General features: G+C 34.1%; 1 protein-coding gene across 2 annotated transcripts in view; it reads left to right on the top strand.

Annotated features, from left to right (window-relative positions):
* Positions 1 to 16,852, top strand: part of GTF2A1 (general transcription factor IIA subunit 1) — a 45,672-nt gene extending 28,820 nt beyond the window's left edge. For both annotated transcript variants that reach the window (XM_073895679.1, XM_025869525.2), the window contains exons 8-9: positions 3,371 to 3,460; positions 12,693 to 16,852. In XM_073895679.1, the coding sequence (XP_073751780.1) occupies positions 3,371 to 3,460; positions 12,693 to 12,800 (198 nt within the window). In that variant the 3' untranslated portion in view covers positions 12,801 to 16,852. The remainder of the gene's footprint in view (positions 1 to 3,370; positions 3,461 to 12,692) is intronic.
* Positions 16,853 to 18,859: the final 2,007 nt, after the last annotated feature.

The following is an 18,859-nucleotide window of genomic DNA, read 5'->3' as shown; positions in this document are numbered from 1 at the left end:
CTTTATTCTCTCTAGTGTATTTTTTTCTATTTCATTAATTCTTGTTCTGACTTAAGTTTTATTTATAGAGTTATGATCTGTGTAATGTATGAGGGACTACCTTTGAAATTGATTGGGACTTGCTTTATGTGGTCAGTATTTGCATATGCTTCCTGTATATTTGAAAAGACTTTTTGCAGTTGTTGGTTGTCTTCTATATGTACAATTAGAATTAAATTCTTGGGATATTATATATCCTTACTCATATTTTTTGTGTGCTTACACCATCATCCATTAGTGAGTGAGATAGGTTCAAATCTCCTGTTATGATGGTATATTTATTTGTTTTGTCATTATGCTTTTTATATTTTGAACCTAAAAATGGATGCACATAAGCTTAAACGTATACTTTCCAGTGAATTGAGCCATTTATGATTATGTAGTTTCCTGCTATTTATCTCTAGTAATTTTTTTTTTACCCATATAGTCTGTTTTGTGTGATATTAATAGAACCGTACCAACTTTGTTTCAGTTAGAATAGCTCCTTTCATTCTTTTACTTTCACATTTTTTGGATCCCTAAGCTTTAGGTGTGTCTTTTTTTTTTTTTTTTTAAGATTTTATTTATTTATTTGACAGAGAGAGACACAGCGAGGGAGGGAACACAAGCAGGGGGAGTGGGAGAGGGAGAAGCAAGCTTCCCATGGAGCAGGGAGTCCGTTACGGGGCTTGATCTCAGGACCCTGGGATCATGACCCAAGCCGAAGGCAGACGCTCAACGACTGAGCCACCCAGGCGCCCCTAGGTGTGTCTTTTTTTATGTGGAATACTGTTTGTATGCTGTCATCTTACAAAATTTTTACATGGGTCAAGACTATTCAGTAGGAAAAGAATGGTCTTATTTAATAAACGTAGCTTGGACAACTAAATATCCACATGCAAAACAGTGAAATTAGACCCTTACCTCACACCTTATACAAAATTAACTCAAAATGGATCGAAGACCTAAAAGTAAGACCTAGGGGTGCCTGGGTGGCTCATTCGATAAGCGTCTGCCTTCAGCTCAGGTCATGATTCCAGGGTCCTGGGATCGAGCCCCACATCAGGCTCTCTGCCCAGCAGGGAGCCTGCTTCTCCCTCTCCCACTCCCCCTGCTTGTGTTCCCTCTATCGCGGTCTCTCTCTGTCAAATAAATAAATAAAAATCTTAAAAATAAATAAAAGTAAGACCTAAATCTGTAAAATTCTTAGAATAGGGCAGAAGCTTCATAACACTGGGTTTGGAAATAGTTTCTTAAATATGATACCAAAAGCACAAGCAATAAGAAAAATAACAACAGACTTAATAGATTAAAAGCTTTTGTATGTCCAAGGACAATATTCACAAAGTTAAAAGACAGCCTATAAAATAGAAAATATTTGCAAATCCTCTATCTGATAAGGGCTTAATATCCAGAATAGAAAACTTTTATTTATTTTTTTTAAAGATTTTATTTATTTATTTGAGAGCGAGAGAGAGAGAAACAGCATGAGAGGCGAGAGAGTCAGAGGGAGAAGCAGACTCCCTGCTGAGCTGTGAGCCCGATATGGGACTCCATTCCAGGACTCCGGGTTCATGACCTGAGCCAAAGGCAGTCGCTTAACCAACTGAGCCACCCAGGCGCCCCAGAATAGAAAACTTTTAAATTCAACCACAAACAACTCTATTCCAAAGTGGGTAAAGGACTTGAATAGGCATTTCTCCAAGGAGGATATACAAGTAGCCAACAAGCATGTGAAAAGATGTTCAACATCACTAGTTATTACAGTAATGCGTATATCAAAACCACAAAGAGATACCACTTACATTTACGAGGATGACTGTAATCAAAAGAGAGAAAAAAGGAAACAGATGTTGGTGAGGATGTGGGGAAATTGGAACTCTTTGGCATTGCTGGTGGGAATGGAAAATGGTGTAGCTGCTGTGGAAAAGGGTTTGGTGGTTCCTCAAAATGTTAAGCATAAAATTATCATATGACCCAGTAACTCTCCTAAGTATAAGAGAATTGAAAACTGTTATTCAAATAAAAGCTTGTACATGAATGTTCAAAACTGTTTACAAAATCCAAAAGATGTAAATAACCCAAATGTCTATCAATTGATGGATGAATAAATTAAAATGTGATTTATCCATGCAAAGGAGTATTATTTAGCCATGAAAAGGAACAAAGTACTGGTCTATGCTACAACATGGATGAACCTCACACATTGTAAGTTAAAGAAACTATACCACATGTTGTATGTGTATATCGTATGTTTGCATTTATATGAACTATCCAGAGGTAAATACATAGTGACCAAAAACAGATTAATGGGGGGGCTGGGGAGAGGTGGGACTAGGGATTGAGTGACTGTTTAATGGTAGAGGTGATGAAATTGTTCTGGAATTAGATAGTGGTGATAATTGCATACATTATTTATGTACTAAGTATGACTGGTTGTACACTCTAAAATGGTTAAAATGGTGAATTTTATGTTACATGAATTTTACCTCAATAAATTGTTTTTACATTTACATTGGTGATACCTATTTTAAATTAAAGAATACACACACACACGTGTGTGAGGTATAAGCCTAGACTTAATATCAAATTGATTATTTTACTTTCCACTTTTATTTTGTCCTGTCTTCTCTTTCTCTGTTAACTAGAAATCTGAGTTATATCTTTTATCTTCTCAAATAACTGAGATCAGATTTAACATAGTTGGTCATTTTATGCTTTAGTTAGATCTTGGTCTTTAATTCTCTTTGGGACTGAGACCCCCTTCCACTTCACCCTTCCCACATATATCCTTTTATTCTGAATGCCTTAGTTATACTGCAAGCCTCGACCATTACCATCACAATGGTAGAAATGCTGATATTATAAATAGAGTCTTAGTCCTCCACATAGAGACAAGTCAGATTACTAGCCTGTTTTATAGCCTTTTTTTCCTCCTCCAACTTCACCACTGTTTTCCCTTTTACTTTTTACTCTGCTGCTGCTGGTGGTACATAGTACCATTATCTCATTAAACCTTCATATTTTCTTAGGTACCCTTCTAGGCGTCTTAAACAGTTATTGGAGAGAGTAATCTTGTGCTGTTCTAAAAGAATGAAGGAAATAAACATCTTTTCAGACTTAAAAGTTATATAGCTTAACTATTTTTGATTTCTTACTGGAATTTCAGTAAAATTGGCAGTCCTAATAAGTTTGTGGTACATATATATATGTGTTTGTGTATATGCTTCTGTCTGAACCTTCATTCTCAGAGAACATCAAGGTCATTGTATTTCTTTTCCTTGAATATTAGAAGGGCCTTTTTCTAATAATACATGAAGTATAAATAAGTACTCTTCTTTCTTATTTGTAGGAGCCCCTCAACAGTGAAGATGATGTGAGTGATGAGGAAGGACAGGAACTCTTTGATACAGAAAATGTTGTTGTATGCCAATATGATAAGGTAAGGATTTTATCAGGTTACTGACATTTTTTCTGTTGTAGTTTCTTCCCTAAATATCTTTTCTACCTTTTTCAAACATTTGGGCAGCTGATGGATGCCTCTTATATTCAGTATAAACAGGGTGAATGTAGACAGTGTTATAATTTAGTAGATTATTTTAATAAAATGAGAAATTATTTTACATTTGAAAAATGTTATGAATGAAATCATGAGGAGAAATAGGCTTCTTTCAATTTATACTGTCTCCTAACTCACAAAGTTAACAGTCCACTTTGGTATTGTCCTTTAACATTAATAACGCAGTAGAATAACTCTGTTTTCCCTTTAGTTTCAACTACCTCAAAACTAAAAGGCTTTAATTGAATTTTGTCACTTTTTTTTATTACTAAGGAGATAACTAGGGCAATAAACAGGACTGCTAACTAACAAAAGATATGTTTTTACTGAAAATCATTTTTAAAATTATTTAGCTTTGCTATATTTTTGGTAGCCTTAGGTATTTTTAAACTAGGCCTGTGAGAATTAGCTATTGAATTCTTGTTTTCCTAATTCTTCAAAAGGAAGCTACTTGCCACATATTTTTGTTATTATTGGCATTATTGTTGAGATTTTGTTAAGTATTGAAACATTTAATTTGGAATAAAATTGTTTTCTATAATCATTAAATTTATAATCCACAAATTACATTGTATTTATAATTTAATTTCAACAGTGGTCTTTACCAAATGATGAAAACCCTAACAAGCAATTGGGCTTTTTGTTTGTGTAAGCATACTCATTAACTAAACAGACACTGAGTGTCTGCCTGTGCCAGGCACTGGAGCTGTAGTTATGATCATGCAAAATTGTGCCTTGCATGAATTTCCTTTACAAATGATGAAAATCTTACATTTGTGTTGCTTTTATAGAAATGCATCTTACAAGTAGTCGTGCTTATTGCATATAAATAGCCATACTTTTTTTTTTTTTTTTAAATAGCCATACTTTTTGGAAACATATCTATAGGGAAATGTCAAAACAATTAATCTTACCATTTTGTAATGAAAAGGTAAAGTCAAGCCAGTTACTTGCAGTGAGATTACAGAATAAAGTCAGTGAAGTCATTCATAAACAGAATTATCAGAGGATCCACTTTTGTACTGTGTGACTTTTGGGTGAGCATTCTTAAAACCTTACACCAGGGACGTTATAATTAATTTTTTGTTACACTTGTGTAATGGAAAGAGTATTAATGTTAAAATAGATACCAATAAATCTTATATTGTCAGGAAATTTCAAAGAAACCTCATGCAACCAAATTAGCCAGAACACAGTTTCATGATGACAAGATGTCAGATTTATCAGGCAAGAGAGACCTTTACCTTAGCTAGATTGAAGAATATCCTAAGTATTTTCATATTGTAAGAATGTATTGTATTCTTGTTTGGTATTCTCCTTTGGTACAAATTGTACACGTAATATTTTAAATGTTAAAATTGGTTTGTTTTGCTCCTAGAGACATTTTAATGTTTTAGACAAATTTAAAATAGCTTTAAGTAGTGTGTTGAGTAATAAACAACTTTAAAGTTCACAGAGATCTAATTTTTAGAATCAAATGAGTTCTTGAGGGCTGGGCCTGATGTTTTACTCAATAATAAAGAATGCAGGTGTTCTATGAATGATTACAGTGGGGTTGGATATGGTTTGAGTCAACTTGAATTTTAGGATTTTATTTTTGAAGCCTAAACTTTAGAATTTCAATAATGAGTCAATTTTAGAAACCCTTATGGAAAGAATAATGAAGTTTATGTTGCCAGTCAAATCAAAATTGTAGTTAAACCTAATAATGAAGCAGAGTTCTCCCTTATAGATAAGGACTGATGGCATCAGGTGTTGAGGCTTCAGCCTTATTTATTGGTAATTTTACTTAATATGTTTGTCATTAGGAAATTTAAGAGCCCTTTCTTCTGAAGTGCTGAGTATATGGACTATTTGATCCTGAAGTTTTTCTATACTTGCTTTTTGCAAGTTGTCAATACAGGAGAATGCAATCAGTTTCTTTAGTTGTCTGGGGAATTTCTTTTTCCTGGCTACTCATCACTTTCTTGCTTATATAATCCCATTGTCTTTCAAGTTGGAGTCACTTGGTTCATGCTGGAAATAAATTTATGTGTCCACTTTCGGATAGTTACTACTTTCTCTATAGGGAGTCAAAAAAGGAGACAGAGGTTTTTTCATTCAACAAATAGAGTGTCTGTGATATACCAGGGTACTGCACTAGGAGGTTGAGATACACTAGTAAACAAAGTAAAACAATCCCTGCCATTGGGAAGTTTAGTTAAGGGAGACAGATGCTAAAATGTAATAAATAAATAAATTATTATGGTATGTTAGAAGCAGATAATTAGTATGGATAATTGGTAGGAAAGGGGACAGGTTACAGTTTTTAAAAGGTTAGTCTTGTTAGATCTTTTGAGACGATGACATTTGAACAAAGCCTTGCCTTGTCATTATCTGGTAACAGAGCCTGCCTGTTTTGTGTGAGGGGTGGCGTGGAGGCTGGAGTGGTTGGACTGGGAATGCAGGGGGAAGGGATATAGTTAGTAGATTAAGTCAGAGGTAAGTGGGGCAGGTGGTATGGAAATTTATGAGGACATGGGCTCTTATGAGCGAATTGGAAAGTTATTGGAAGGTCTCAAATAGACAGTTGTAGTATCACTTACATTTTAATTCTAAAAAGATTACTTTGTCTTCTTTGTTGAGAGTGGGCTGTGTAGAAGAAGCAGAGTTGAAGCAAAGAGACTAACAGAGGGATATTAGAGTAATCCAAGTGAGAGAATGGTGACTTAGGCTAGGGGGATAGTATTGGAAGTGATGAGAAGCAGCTGAATGTTGGGTATGTTTTGAAGGAAGAGTCAGCAGGGTTTTCTGACTCTTCTTGACAAGTCGTAGAAAAGAAAAAGAGGAATCAAGAATGATTCAAGATTTTTTGATGAGGAACCAGAAGGAAGAATGGAGAGGCCATCAACTCAGATAGGAAAGGCTGAAGATGGAGCACATTTGGGTGAGGAGAGTAATTAGTTTTGAACATGGTAAGTTTGGTATGTCTGTTGGACATTCAAATTATCTATCTTAAAATGTTATGTTTAACATCTTATCTCATAGTGTATTTTTAGACCAGAAATATAAGACCACTTAACATAAGAGTTTCTGCCTGCCCTAACTGCTATTTTAACTTTATTTTGCTGTATCTTCTTATGATAAGAAGAAAAATTTGATAAATATTAAACATGTATATAACTTAACTCAGTGATGTAGAGGAAAAGCATGAGAGTAGTTTTCAAATACATAAAGTGTTGTTTGATTTTTTTTTTTTTTTTTTAATTAAGTCCCAGAAGATAGAGCTAGGATCAGTAAGTAGAAGTTTGGAGGAAGAAGATTTCAGTAAGGGGTGAAGTATGAAAGACTTAGAACAGGCCCAGAGTGGAATAACTTAATTTGAATGGATTCTCAGAAAATATCTATACATAGTGAGCATTTCTGGATTATTATATGAAATGGCCTGATTTAGTAAAAAGTGTCTTGGATTTGAGAATCATCTCTGGCACAAAATGCTCCTGGTCAATTCACTGAACCTCTCCAAGCTGTGATTATCTTTTTTGAAAATGAAAGCCTTAACTACTTGATTTTGAGGTCCCTTTAGATCAGAGAAGAGGGAGAACCATGGGTCCTTCTTTGAAGATATGGAGCTTAAGCTGAAAATTGAATGAAGCATGGGATTTATTGGGAAAGGGAAGAAAGGTCATTTCAGTTGATTAAGTTGATTAAGTTTTATAACTCCTGTTCTCCTTAAATCTATGAATTGCAAACAAATAAAAACTGTAAATGAAAGAAAAGAGGGTAGTGCCCAGGGTCTGGCCCAATTTGAACACTGCCCTTCCTCCTTTGGCTTAATTGCAGATGCACATAGGTTTTGAAATCTGTAAGTGACTGGATGATCAGTGTTCCCTCAGATGTATTTGTTAAATACTGCCATGTGTAAGGTTCCATGTTAGGTCTTGGAGAAAACTATAAGGGGTTTTACTTTGGTAGAAGAAATTCTTTGTAATTGTATATACTTAGAAATGATACTAGATTTGTGTTTGGGAATGACACTGAGAATTATTAGGAGAGACTACTTTTAGCTCATGTGATTAGGGAACACTTTGAGAGAACACAGTATTTTTGAGGTGGGTCTTGAAATCGGAATTGAATTTGTGAAAATGGGAGCAAGGAATGATACTTCTTTTGATTGAAATACAGTTTTTGAGGAATGTAGAAGTAGGAAATAAGCTTGGAAGGTGAGTTAGTACCAGGTCATTTAGAAATAGAAATAGTCAAGCAGAGGGGATGGAAGGAAGGTGAGAGTGAAGCCTGGAAATCAGTTGGAAAGTTATTGTAATAAATCAGGTAACAAGAGACTGTTGATGTGGTAAACTAGAGGATAATTGGTGGCCATTGAGAAAACAGTTGCCAGGTGTCCTGTAGATAACTAAAGTAGAATTAGAGATAAAGTAATTAGAGGTTAGAAATATTAATATTAGTATGGATATTAATAGTGTTGGACCATAGTATTAGAAGAGTTAGCAATATGGAAATTGTTACTGTATGTGAGGAAGAGGATGGTTGTAAACATGATTCCGATACTGAGAATGGATAGTGTCCCAGTGGTCTAGATAAGAATGAAAAAAGCCTAAGGTTAAATAGTGTAGACATAAAAGGAGTTACGGAGAAAAGGCAAAACAGTGGTCTAGAAGCATCAGAGAAAACAAAGGGTATTCCTATTTTAAAAGTTTGCCAGTAAAAAATTTCCTGTGAAAAAAGGGACACATGTATATATAAACTTGGCAAAAATAAGATACTTTGCAGAGAAATGTATTATTAATGAGCACAAGTATTAAGAGCTGTAAAATAGTACTAATTGCAGATACATTTATTTCTTTAAAAACTCACCTGAGTGAATAGGATGTTTTGTTTGTTTGTTTGTTTTTTGTCAAATTTAACTTTATTAAGAAACCAGTTTGGGGGCGCTTGGGTGGCTTAATCGGTTAAGTGTCTGCCTTTGGCTCAGGTCATGATCCCAGGGTCCTGGGATGGAGCCCCACATCGGGCTCCCTGTTCTTTGGGGAGCCTGCTTCTCCCTCTCCCTCTGCCTGCTGCTCTCCCTGCTTGTGCTCACTTGTGTGCCCTCTGTCTCTCTCTGTCAAATCAATCAGTCAATCTTGTAGAAAAAAAAGGAAACCAATTTGTCAAAAAAATAAAAAACACAAAAAACCAATTTGGCCAGCCACAATGGTATGAAACTAGAAATCAATTACAAGAAAAAAATTGGAAAATTCACAAATATTTGGACATTAAACAGCGTGCTACTGAACAATCATTGAGTGAAAGAAGAAATCAAAAGAGAAAACAAATCTTGAGACAAATGAAAATGGAAATATAGCATACCAAAACTCACAAGATGTAGTAAAAGCACTCTTAGGAAGGAAGTTAATAGAGATAAATAACTATGTCAAGAAACAAGAAACGTCTCAACCTAACTTTGTATCTCAAAGAACTAGAAAAAGAACAAATGAAGTCCAAAGTTAGTAGCAAGAGAGGAAATAAAGATCAGAGTGGAAATAAATAGAGAGTAAAAAGACACTAGAAAAGATCAATGAAACTAAGAGCTGGTTCTTTGAAAAGATAAATTGATAAACCTTTAGTTAGAATCACCAAGAAAAAAAGGATAAGACTCAAAATCAGAAGTGAAAGGGGATTTATTATAACAGATACCACAAAAATACAAAGAATCATAAGACTACTGTGAACAATTATATGCTAAGAAATTGGACAGCCTAGAAGAAATGGAAAATTCCTAATCAAAAACATTCCAGCAAACCATCATGAGACCAGATGGCTTTACTGGTGAACTCTACCAGAATAAAGAAGAAATTCCTCAAGAAGAATTAATACCAGTCCTTCTCAAACTTTTCCAAAAAATAGAAGAGAAGGGAACACTTCTAAACTCATTTTACAAGGTCAGTATTACCTGGACACCTAAACCAGACAAGGGCACCACAAGAAAAAAATTATAGGCCAATATTCCTGATGAACACAGATGCCAAAATCCTCAACAAAATATTAGCAAACGGAATTCAACAATATATTAAGATGATCATATACCATGACCATGTACCAAGTGGGATTTATTTCAGGGGATCCAAGGATGATTCAACATACACAAATCAATGTGGTAACTGACCAAATTAACAAAATAAGGATAAAAATCTTACGGTCATCACAATAGATGCAGAAAAAGCATGTGGCAGAATTCAACATCTGTTTATGATAAGAATTCAAGAAAGTGGGTATTTGAGGGGACGTAACTACCTCAACATAAGAAAGGACATACATAACCTGCAGGTAACAACACTCAAAGGAGAAAAGCTGAAAGCTTTTTCTCTTAAGATCAGGAACAAGACAAGAATGCTTATTCTTGCCATTTTCAACATAGTATTAGAAGTTCTAGCCAGAGCAGTTAGGCAAGAAAAATAAATAAGCACCAAATTAGAAAGGAAGAAGTAAAATTGTCACTATTTACAGAAGACCACGTATTATATATAGAAGACCCTGAAGACTCCACCAAAAAACTGTTAGAAGTAATAAACAAATTCAGTGATGTTGCAAGATACAAAATCAGTATACAAAATATGTTGCATTTCTGTATGCTAATAAACTATCAGAAGGGGAAGTTAATTCCATTTATTGCATCAAAAAGAATAAAATCCCTTGGAATAAATTTAACCAAGATGAAATTTGTGCAGTGAAAACTATAAGACATTGATGAAGGAAATTGAAGAAGAAACATGGAAAAATATTTTGTGTTCATTGAAAGAATTAATATTGTTAAAGTGTCCATACTACTCAAAGTGATCTACGGATTCAACAGTTTTAGTGCAATCCCTATCAAAATGTCAATGGCATTTTTCACAGAAATGGAACAGATAATTCTAAAATTCAAAAGACCCTGAATAGCCAAAGCAATCTTAAGAAAGAGAGAGGCGTTTTGCTTTCTGATTTTATAGTATATTACAAAGCTGTAAGAATCAAAACAGTATGGTATTGGCATAAAATCAGACAAGCAGATCTGTGGAACAGAAAAGAGCCCAGAAGTGAACCCAAACATATGTATTCAATTCATTTACAACAAAGGAGCTAAGACTATACAATGGGGAAAGGACAATCACTTCAATAAATGGTATTGGGAAAACTGGACAGCCACATGCAAAGGATGAAACCAGACCACTGTGTTACAACATATACAAAAATCAACTCAAAATGGTTAAAATCTTGAATGTAAGATCTGAAACCATGAACCTAGAAGAAAACATAGGAAGTAAGCTCCTTGACGTGGGTCTTGGTTATAATTTTTTAGATTTGGCACCAAAAGCAAAGGCAACAAAAGCAAAAATAAACAGGACTACATTGAACTATAAAGCTTCTTCACAGCAAAGGGAAACCATCAACAAAATGAAAAGGCAACCTACAGAAAAAATATTTGCAAATCATATCTGATAAAGAGTTAATGTCCAAAATGTATGGAGAACTCATACAACTCAATAGCAAAAAAGCAATTCAGTTTAAAAAATGGGCAGAACTGAATAAACGTTTTTCCAAAGAAGACATAAAATGGCCAACAGATGCATGAAAAGGTGCTCAGCATCACTATTCATCAGGGAAATACAAATCAAAACCACAGTGAGATATCAGCTCATACTTGTTAGAATAACTGTTATCAAAAAGATAAATAACAAGTGTTATATGTGGTTGTGGAAAAATGGGAGCCTATACACACTTTTGGTAGGAATATAAATTGGTATAGCCACTTAGGAAAACTGTGTGGAGGTTCCTTGAAAGTCCAAAATAGAACTACCATATGATTCAGCAATTCTTCTTCCTTAATAGTTATTCAAAGGAAATGAGAACACTAACTCTGAAAGGTTTATGCCCTCCCATGTTCATTGCAGCATTATTTACAATAGCCAAGACAGGGAAGCAACTTAAGTGTCCATCAGTGGATGAATGATAAAATGTGGTATATATTTATATACACATGATATAATATTATTCAGCCATAAGAAAGCAAGCTTGTCATTTATGATTAACATGGGTGGACCTTGAGGCATTATGCCAAGTGAAATAAGAAAGAGAAAGACAAATATCATATGATCTCACTTTTGTATGTGGATTCTATAACAATCAAGCAAAAAAACCCAACAACAACAACAACAACAAAACAAAAACTGAACTCATAGATACAGAGAACAGATTGGTGGTTGCTAGAGGCCAGAGGGTGGAGATTGGGGCAAATGTATGAAGGGGGTCAAAAGTATAAACTTGAAGTTATAAGATAAATAAGTCATAGGGGTGTGATATACAGCATGATGACTGTAGTTTAATGCCATATATACTTGAATATATACTTGAAAGTTGCTAAAAGAGTAGATCTTAAAAATCCTCATCACATGATGAGAGTGAAACCTTGATTAAATAATTGAGGAATTCTTATCAACAGTGACAAGCCTCTGGGTGCAAATCCAAGAATTTTGGAGACTTTGCAGCAGTGGCAGTATCATTGAAACAGCTTCATATCTACATTAGGGGAGAATGGCACTTCATTTGGATGCAAGTACATCATAGTCACTGCATGAGAGTCTACAGTGTGTTCGGAACTGCCTAACTGGTGCTATGTGCTCAGAAGATAGTCTTACACATTCCTGCAGAGAAAGATCAAGGAACCATAAATTGCTTTATTTTGTTGTATGTAGGAAAATAAGTGGTGGAATTGAAACATCTACAGTTTTAAGGGGGTCTCTGAAACTGGGCACTTGGAAGATGGCTAGGTGTGGGTCTTTTTCTAAATGTGAAATTAGTGCCAATAAAGTACTCTTCTGTTCTCAAAAAAAAAAAATCACATGGAAAAAAAATTGTAACTATATATGGTGGTGGGTGTTAACTAGACTTATTTATGATCATTTTGTAATATATACAAGTATCGAATCATTATGTTGTGCAGCTATAACTACTGTTACATGTCAATTATCTGTCAATTAAAAGAACAATTTATAAATGGAGTAATGTACAAGACAAAGATTTTTTGGTGTGTGAATGGGTTTTTTGTTTCCTCTGTCTTTTGATTGTATTTCTTACATTCTTTTTTTTGTTTATTTAGATACACAGAAGTAAAAACAAATGGAAATTTCACCTCAAGGATGGCATTATGAATCTTAATGGAAGAGATTATATATTTTCCAAAGCCATTGGAGATGCAGAATGGTGAAGAATTGGTTCTTTTCTTTTATAAATAAAACAAACTTAAAAAAAATTTAAAGTGGACAGTTTGAAACTTGGGACATACACCAACCAAAACTTAATTTCTGCATGTCAGAAAAGTGCAGTAGAATCAAAGCTACTGGAACAAAGAGACCTTGACAACAGACACTACTAACTGGCAAGCCATGGAACTGTAGCACCTGGGGTTGTTGGGGTGGGGGAGGTTGGGGTTTTGGAAAACCATAATTGTTGATTTTAAATACAGGTACCTGCCACCAGTAATTAGCATGTAAAGCTTTGTCTATATTCCTTCCTCCAACTTGGGTTCAATCAGAAGATACTTGTTGGAACGAACTGAAGAAAATTCCCTTTTGATAGATTGAACTGAAACTGCTTATTGTATGTGGTTATATTTGGTAAAAATTGCGTGTGAGCTTTTTACAAAAGGGTAAGAATTATGGTGTTGAATTTTAATTCACTTGTATAAGGAAACAATTTAGAACTCTCATTATAGGTCTTAAATATTTTTACTAGCTATTCTCTCAGTAATATATACCTCTTCCTTCCCTGCTTTATGAAATATCTGTTTAAGAGTTAAAGGAAGTAATCAGTGAACACAGTTTGGAGGCAAAATTTGACCCAGGAATGATTATTTTAATTAGGTTTTCATACTCATTAAATATAACTTGGGCCTCATTGAGTTGAACAGAATTAAAATGGCAGCTTTTGTTTCCTTACAGAAAAATATTTGTTTCTTTTAGTCCCATACCTTATAAAGAAACCCCAGAGTGGCTCCTCAGGAATACAGTTTTATTTCACAGAGGTACCATCTAGCTGAAATTACATACATAAGAATAGATATAGATTTTTTCCTGTTGGGTTGAAGTATATGCTTATATATGTGTTTAATCTTTAAGCTAAACAGACATTTAGATAACATTCTGTGCATTGACTGAAGCATTGGGCAGGTAGTGAAGATCTGGATTTTTTTTAAACAGTTTAGTAATTATAAAAGTTTCTTGTGTTTACTAGTAAAGAATTTAAAAACTATTCTAATTGAACAAATTTTTTTAATTGCAACTTTGTAATTTGAGGGAGAAATTTGTGGGTTAGAGGGGGTTGGGCCACTAAGTACATATTTACCTCTCTTTCATTTGGTGGCCCTTCCAGGCCATTGATAATGTAGACATGGGCTCCAGTTTGCACATCGAGAAGAAAGCATAGGAAATTTGACTGTATATTAAGAATAATAGAAATGTAATATGTATATTAAGAATGCACAGCTCTGTATTCTATAAGGGGGTCTAAAGAACAATATGGCAGTGCTATGTTCTGTGTGAACTAGTTGCCTGGGAGAACTGTAGGAACATTTGTCTTCATCTATGTTTTCTTATAACTAATTCTTTTTCATGGTCTATCTTCACAAAATTCACATGTGTTTAAGTTACGTGTATATTGGTTTTTTTTTAAGTCTTCCATTTTTGTCTTCTTTTTATTTGCCTTTGTGTTTCCAGAAATAACATATTAACACTTTACATTGCAAAGAAAAACTGTGAGCTATTATATGTTTTTTTAACACAAATCTATAAAAGGCTAATCAATTCTTTTTTTTTTGCCTACTTCCCACCCCACGTACCAACTTGGTCCCTTTAACTTATGTTCTCAACTTTGGTGTAAATGATGGTTTCTAGCATGTTAGTAGTTAGGTTTTATTCAGATACCATTAACTGGTAATACGGTTTTAATTTTTGCTATATTTAGTTTTTTGGAGGGGAGGTTTATTTGTTTACTCCACTACTCTCAAAGCACACACAGGTTTGTTTGTTTGTTTTTGTTAATGAATCTGGGAGAAGAGAAGGGAGGGAGTGAAATCAAAGAAGTCCTGTTGTTCAGTTGTCCTTCAGTATAGTTGCTAATAGGTTTATATTTACCCAGTGAAGAAGTCAATGACCTGAACTACCTATAAAAGTTTAGCAGTACTGCAATGTTGATTGAAACCCTTTGGCTATATAGTAGTTATTCTGCTACTGAACCTTGGATTACTATAGGATATACAGCTCATGTTTTGGGCCCTCTATGTAGACAAACATTTGTATTCATAGTAGAATTGTATACTGGCCTGTTTTTATAACATTATTTTCAAATATGAACAACCACTGCTTTCAGAGTGACTCACTAGGGTTATTTTGAAGCAGGAGATAACCATTTGTATTTGCACCTGTGTATTGCATATTAATTATGGCATACTTGGCAAATGCTTTTCTTTTACCTGTGAAAATTCTGAAAGCCAGTCCAAACAACACTGCATACCAAATTGGGCTCTTATGTATTACTGCATCGTGTTCCTTTTTAATCAAATAGAATGTTTTGGTTTTATTATAGTGGCTTGCTGTAAGAATGCCACTTGCTTATCTTTTACTGTACTTGAATTCTTAATCATGCTTTTACATTGTATTTAACAAATCATTTTGTTAGGTTCGTCATTCCTTTGAAAAGGCAAGGATTCCCACTTTCAAGAATTTTAAAATGAAAATAACATGTTTCTTCAAAGAGGGAAAATAGTTCAGACTTGGTATTATGAAAATAAGTAAAGGTTTCAGAAGAGGATTTGTTTGGATTTGCACAGATGGTGATGGCACCTTTTACTACAAAAAAAAAAAAGAAAATTTACACAAAATTACTAGGTAAAGTGTGGAAATGTGTGCCTTTCAGTATATGTACTCTTTTTTGGTGGTCATTTGGATTATCAGACCATTTGAATTGCCTGAGAGCACATTTAATTTCTGTGGAGAGCCACATTTGGCTAAAACAACTTTAATGTGCAATTAGTTTCTAGAGTAAAATGTCTGTTATATGAGGGGGATCTTTATATTGGGCTTTTATATTTTTTTAAATGTTCACATTTTCTTTATGTTAATTAAATGCCATCATATCACATTTATATTGTTGCCTCTCTTAAAATCAAAGCCACCTTGATGTTATTCTTAGGAATACATCAGGATCTGAGCGGTGTGTATAGTGATTAAAATGTGTTCTTGAAGAGCATATTCTAATAGATTTTGGTTTTAGCAAGAACATAAAAATATAATAGCTTTTGTATAAAGATTTTCTTTTGCTGTATTGAAAGTCAAAGATTTGGTTTTCTCTTTTCTGGCTTCTATGGAGGAATAAAAAAGGGTTGTCTTCTTCTAAGAGTAATTTTTGGTTACCTTACAGCAATAATGTCACCATTCTTTTCAAAAGGTAAATATGCCTTGTACAGGAAAACAGACATAATTTCCTCTTGGGAGTTCCCTTTATAACTTAGCATTTTCTTCCACTTGAGAAAATTCCTATATTTTCAGATTATTTCATCTTGAACTTTTTTGAACTTTTGTGCAATGGAATATTTTATTGATCCATCTTTGTACATTTTCATTTTATTCATGTCTGTTTCCCATCTATCTGTCTGAGTCAGCTATTTCGGATTTTGAATTCATTGGTTAAAACATAGTTGCTTTAAATAGTTCCTCATGAGTTTATATTAAATAGTTTTGCATTTTAATCTATTATGCTATGGAAATTATTCTGAAGTTTATAATTCCCTTTTTAAGCCTGCCTTAGCCTATCTTTTGTCATTTTTTATGATTTAAGGAAGAACACACCAAACTTAATATTTGTGCTTATTTTGAGGAACAAGAGAAACGTTTTTCTTCTCTTAAGGGAAGGAACTGCATTGAATTAGTAGCTACTATTTTAGTCAAGCTTCCTTAAATCGTTCCAGTATATGTCAGGGCTACAATTTTGGGGGAGGGGCTAATCCTTTTGCTGTTCTGAGCTACTATTGTCAACTGCTGTTGTACATACTGTTATGTGTAAGGGCGTAAATATATTTATTATGTTTGTAAAATTCATTCTGTACAATTGCAGATCAAGGTTGCTCTTCTGTGATATACAGGATATTATGTTTTAAAGACCATCTTGGAATACAATTAGAGAACTTAGTATTTTGATGTACTAAGACCTATTTTAAGTTTAATATTTTACCTTTGCAAAAACTTTAATTAAAGATGTTATTTAAAAAAGAGTAATGTTGCTTGCTTTGCTTACTAGTGTGTAAGATTTTTATGTAGATAACTGACTAAAACTATACAGTTTAGAAAGGAAAATGCTTACATTGTTATTAAGTTCCATTTATCAAAAGAAAAGGGCATCATTAAATTCTATACCTTCAAAATAAGTAGGGTGGGATGTCAATCTGAAATATTAAGCTGTTACAAGTTCTTAGTAGCTTTTTGCATTCTATTTTTATTTTTTATTTATTTTTAAAATTTTATGTTATGTTAGTCACCATACAATACATCACCAGTTTTCAGTGCAGTGATCCACGATTCATTGTTTACGTACAATCCCCAGTGCTCCATGCAGTATGTGTCCTCCTTAATACCCATCACCAGGCTGACCCATCCCCCTCCCCCCTCCCCTCTAACACCCTCAGTTTGTTTCTCAGAGTCCACAGTCTCTCATGGTTCATCTCTCCCTCCGAGCTCCCCCACTTCATTTTTCCCTTCCTTCTCCTAATGTCCTCCGTGCTGTTCCTTATGTTCCACAAATAAGTGAAACGATATAATTAACTTTCTCTGCTTGACTTACTTCATTTAGCATAATCTCCAGTTCCATCCATGTTGATGTAAAAGTTGGGTATTCATCCTTTCTGATGGCTGAGTAATATCCCATTGTATATATGGACCACATCTTCCTTATCCATTCATCTGTTCAAGGGCATCTCGGCTCTTTCCAGTTTGGCTATTGCAGACATTGCTCCTATGAACATTGGGGTGCATATGGCCCTTCTTTTCACTACATCTGCGTCTTTGGGGTAAATAACCAGTAGTGCAATTGCTGGGTCATAGGGTGTAGCTCTGTTTTTAACTTTGAGGAACCTCCACACTGTTTTCCAAAGTGGCTGTACCAGCTTGTATTCCCACCTACAATGTGAGAGGGTTCCCCTTTCTCCACAACCTCTCCAACGTTCGTTGTTTCTTGCCTTGTCAATTTTTGACCAGGCACACAGGAATTTAAACTGGGCTAAATTCACACCAACAAAATATAACTAAAAATTGATATAATTAACATACTGTAATAAATGAGTAATTCTACTCCAAAGAATAGATTGCTTAGTATAAAATTATTTGAGGGCATATTTGTTTTTTAATTACTCTGTTAAGCTAAATCTTTTCCTTAGTTCAGAGTTTGTAAACAATTGCATAATAGGAGAACTGGGTTATTGAGGTTTGTATTACGTATATATTTTGTGTTATTTTAGAAGGTATTAAATAATTGGCAGGTATTTTATAGTTAATTCAAATGAATCATTAAGGTTGTGTTTTGTAATTTTTAATCCTGTTACTAGTTTAGGAAACAAGCAATTTTAACCATTAAAACAATCATTAAGACATTTATTGCCAGCAAATCTTGTATTTTTGCACTTTAAGCTCCTTTGCTGATGACCTTAACCATTTTGGCCTCAGTTTCTTCATCTGTAAAATGATGACTGTGATTTTGAGGATTGAGGTATAATGCATGTAAAGCTCTTAGAATTGTGCTTGGTAGCAACAAGCACTCAGATGTCACAAATTACAGATTTTGTAATTACATAATTTCATTAGTGGAGCTGTAAAAAGCTTTTTTTTAATGGTGAAAAATAGCAAAAGGGAATGTGATCTGATTAAGTTGAGGCAATGAAAGATTTGGTTACAACTAAACAAATTAAGCCTGGGAGGTTGAGTTAGTGAAGGCAGTGGCGTAGCAGAAAGTGCCTGAGGGAAGAAAAGCAAAGGGACAGGTATAGGAGAGGGTAATGAAACATGGTTAGAAGCCTTTAAGCTTTTCTTTTTTTCATCCTAAAGTAAATGTATTCTGAATTATACGTCTAAAATAGGTTGAATTTTCCCAAAGCTACAATTAGATTTGCAGCATTTTTAAAAATTACACAACTTTCCTAAATGTCAATGTGTTCTTCCCAATTCATTTATGGAGAACAACATTGATACTAAAATATTGTTATGGAAAGATTTTGAAGCTCTC

This window comes from Callorhinus ursinus, unplaced genomic scaffold, assembly GCF_003265705.2.
Source record: "Callorhinus ursinus isolate GAN/ISIS: 27379988/994484 unplaced genomic scaffold, GSC_fseal_2.0 scaffold8, whole genome shotgun sequence".
Classification (NCBI taxonomy): Eukaryota; Metazoa; Chordata; class Mammalia; order Carnivora; family Otariidae; genus Callorhinus; species Callorhinus ursinus.
Note: the sequence above shows the minus strand (reverse complement) of the source record. Positions and strands in the feature narration are given on the sequence as shown.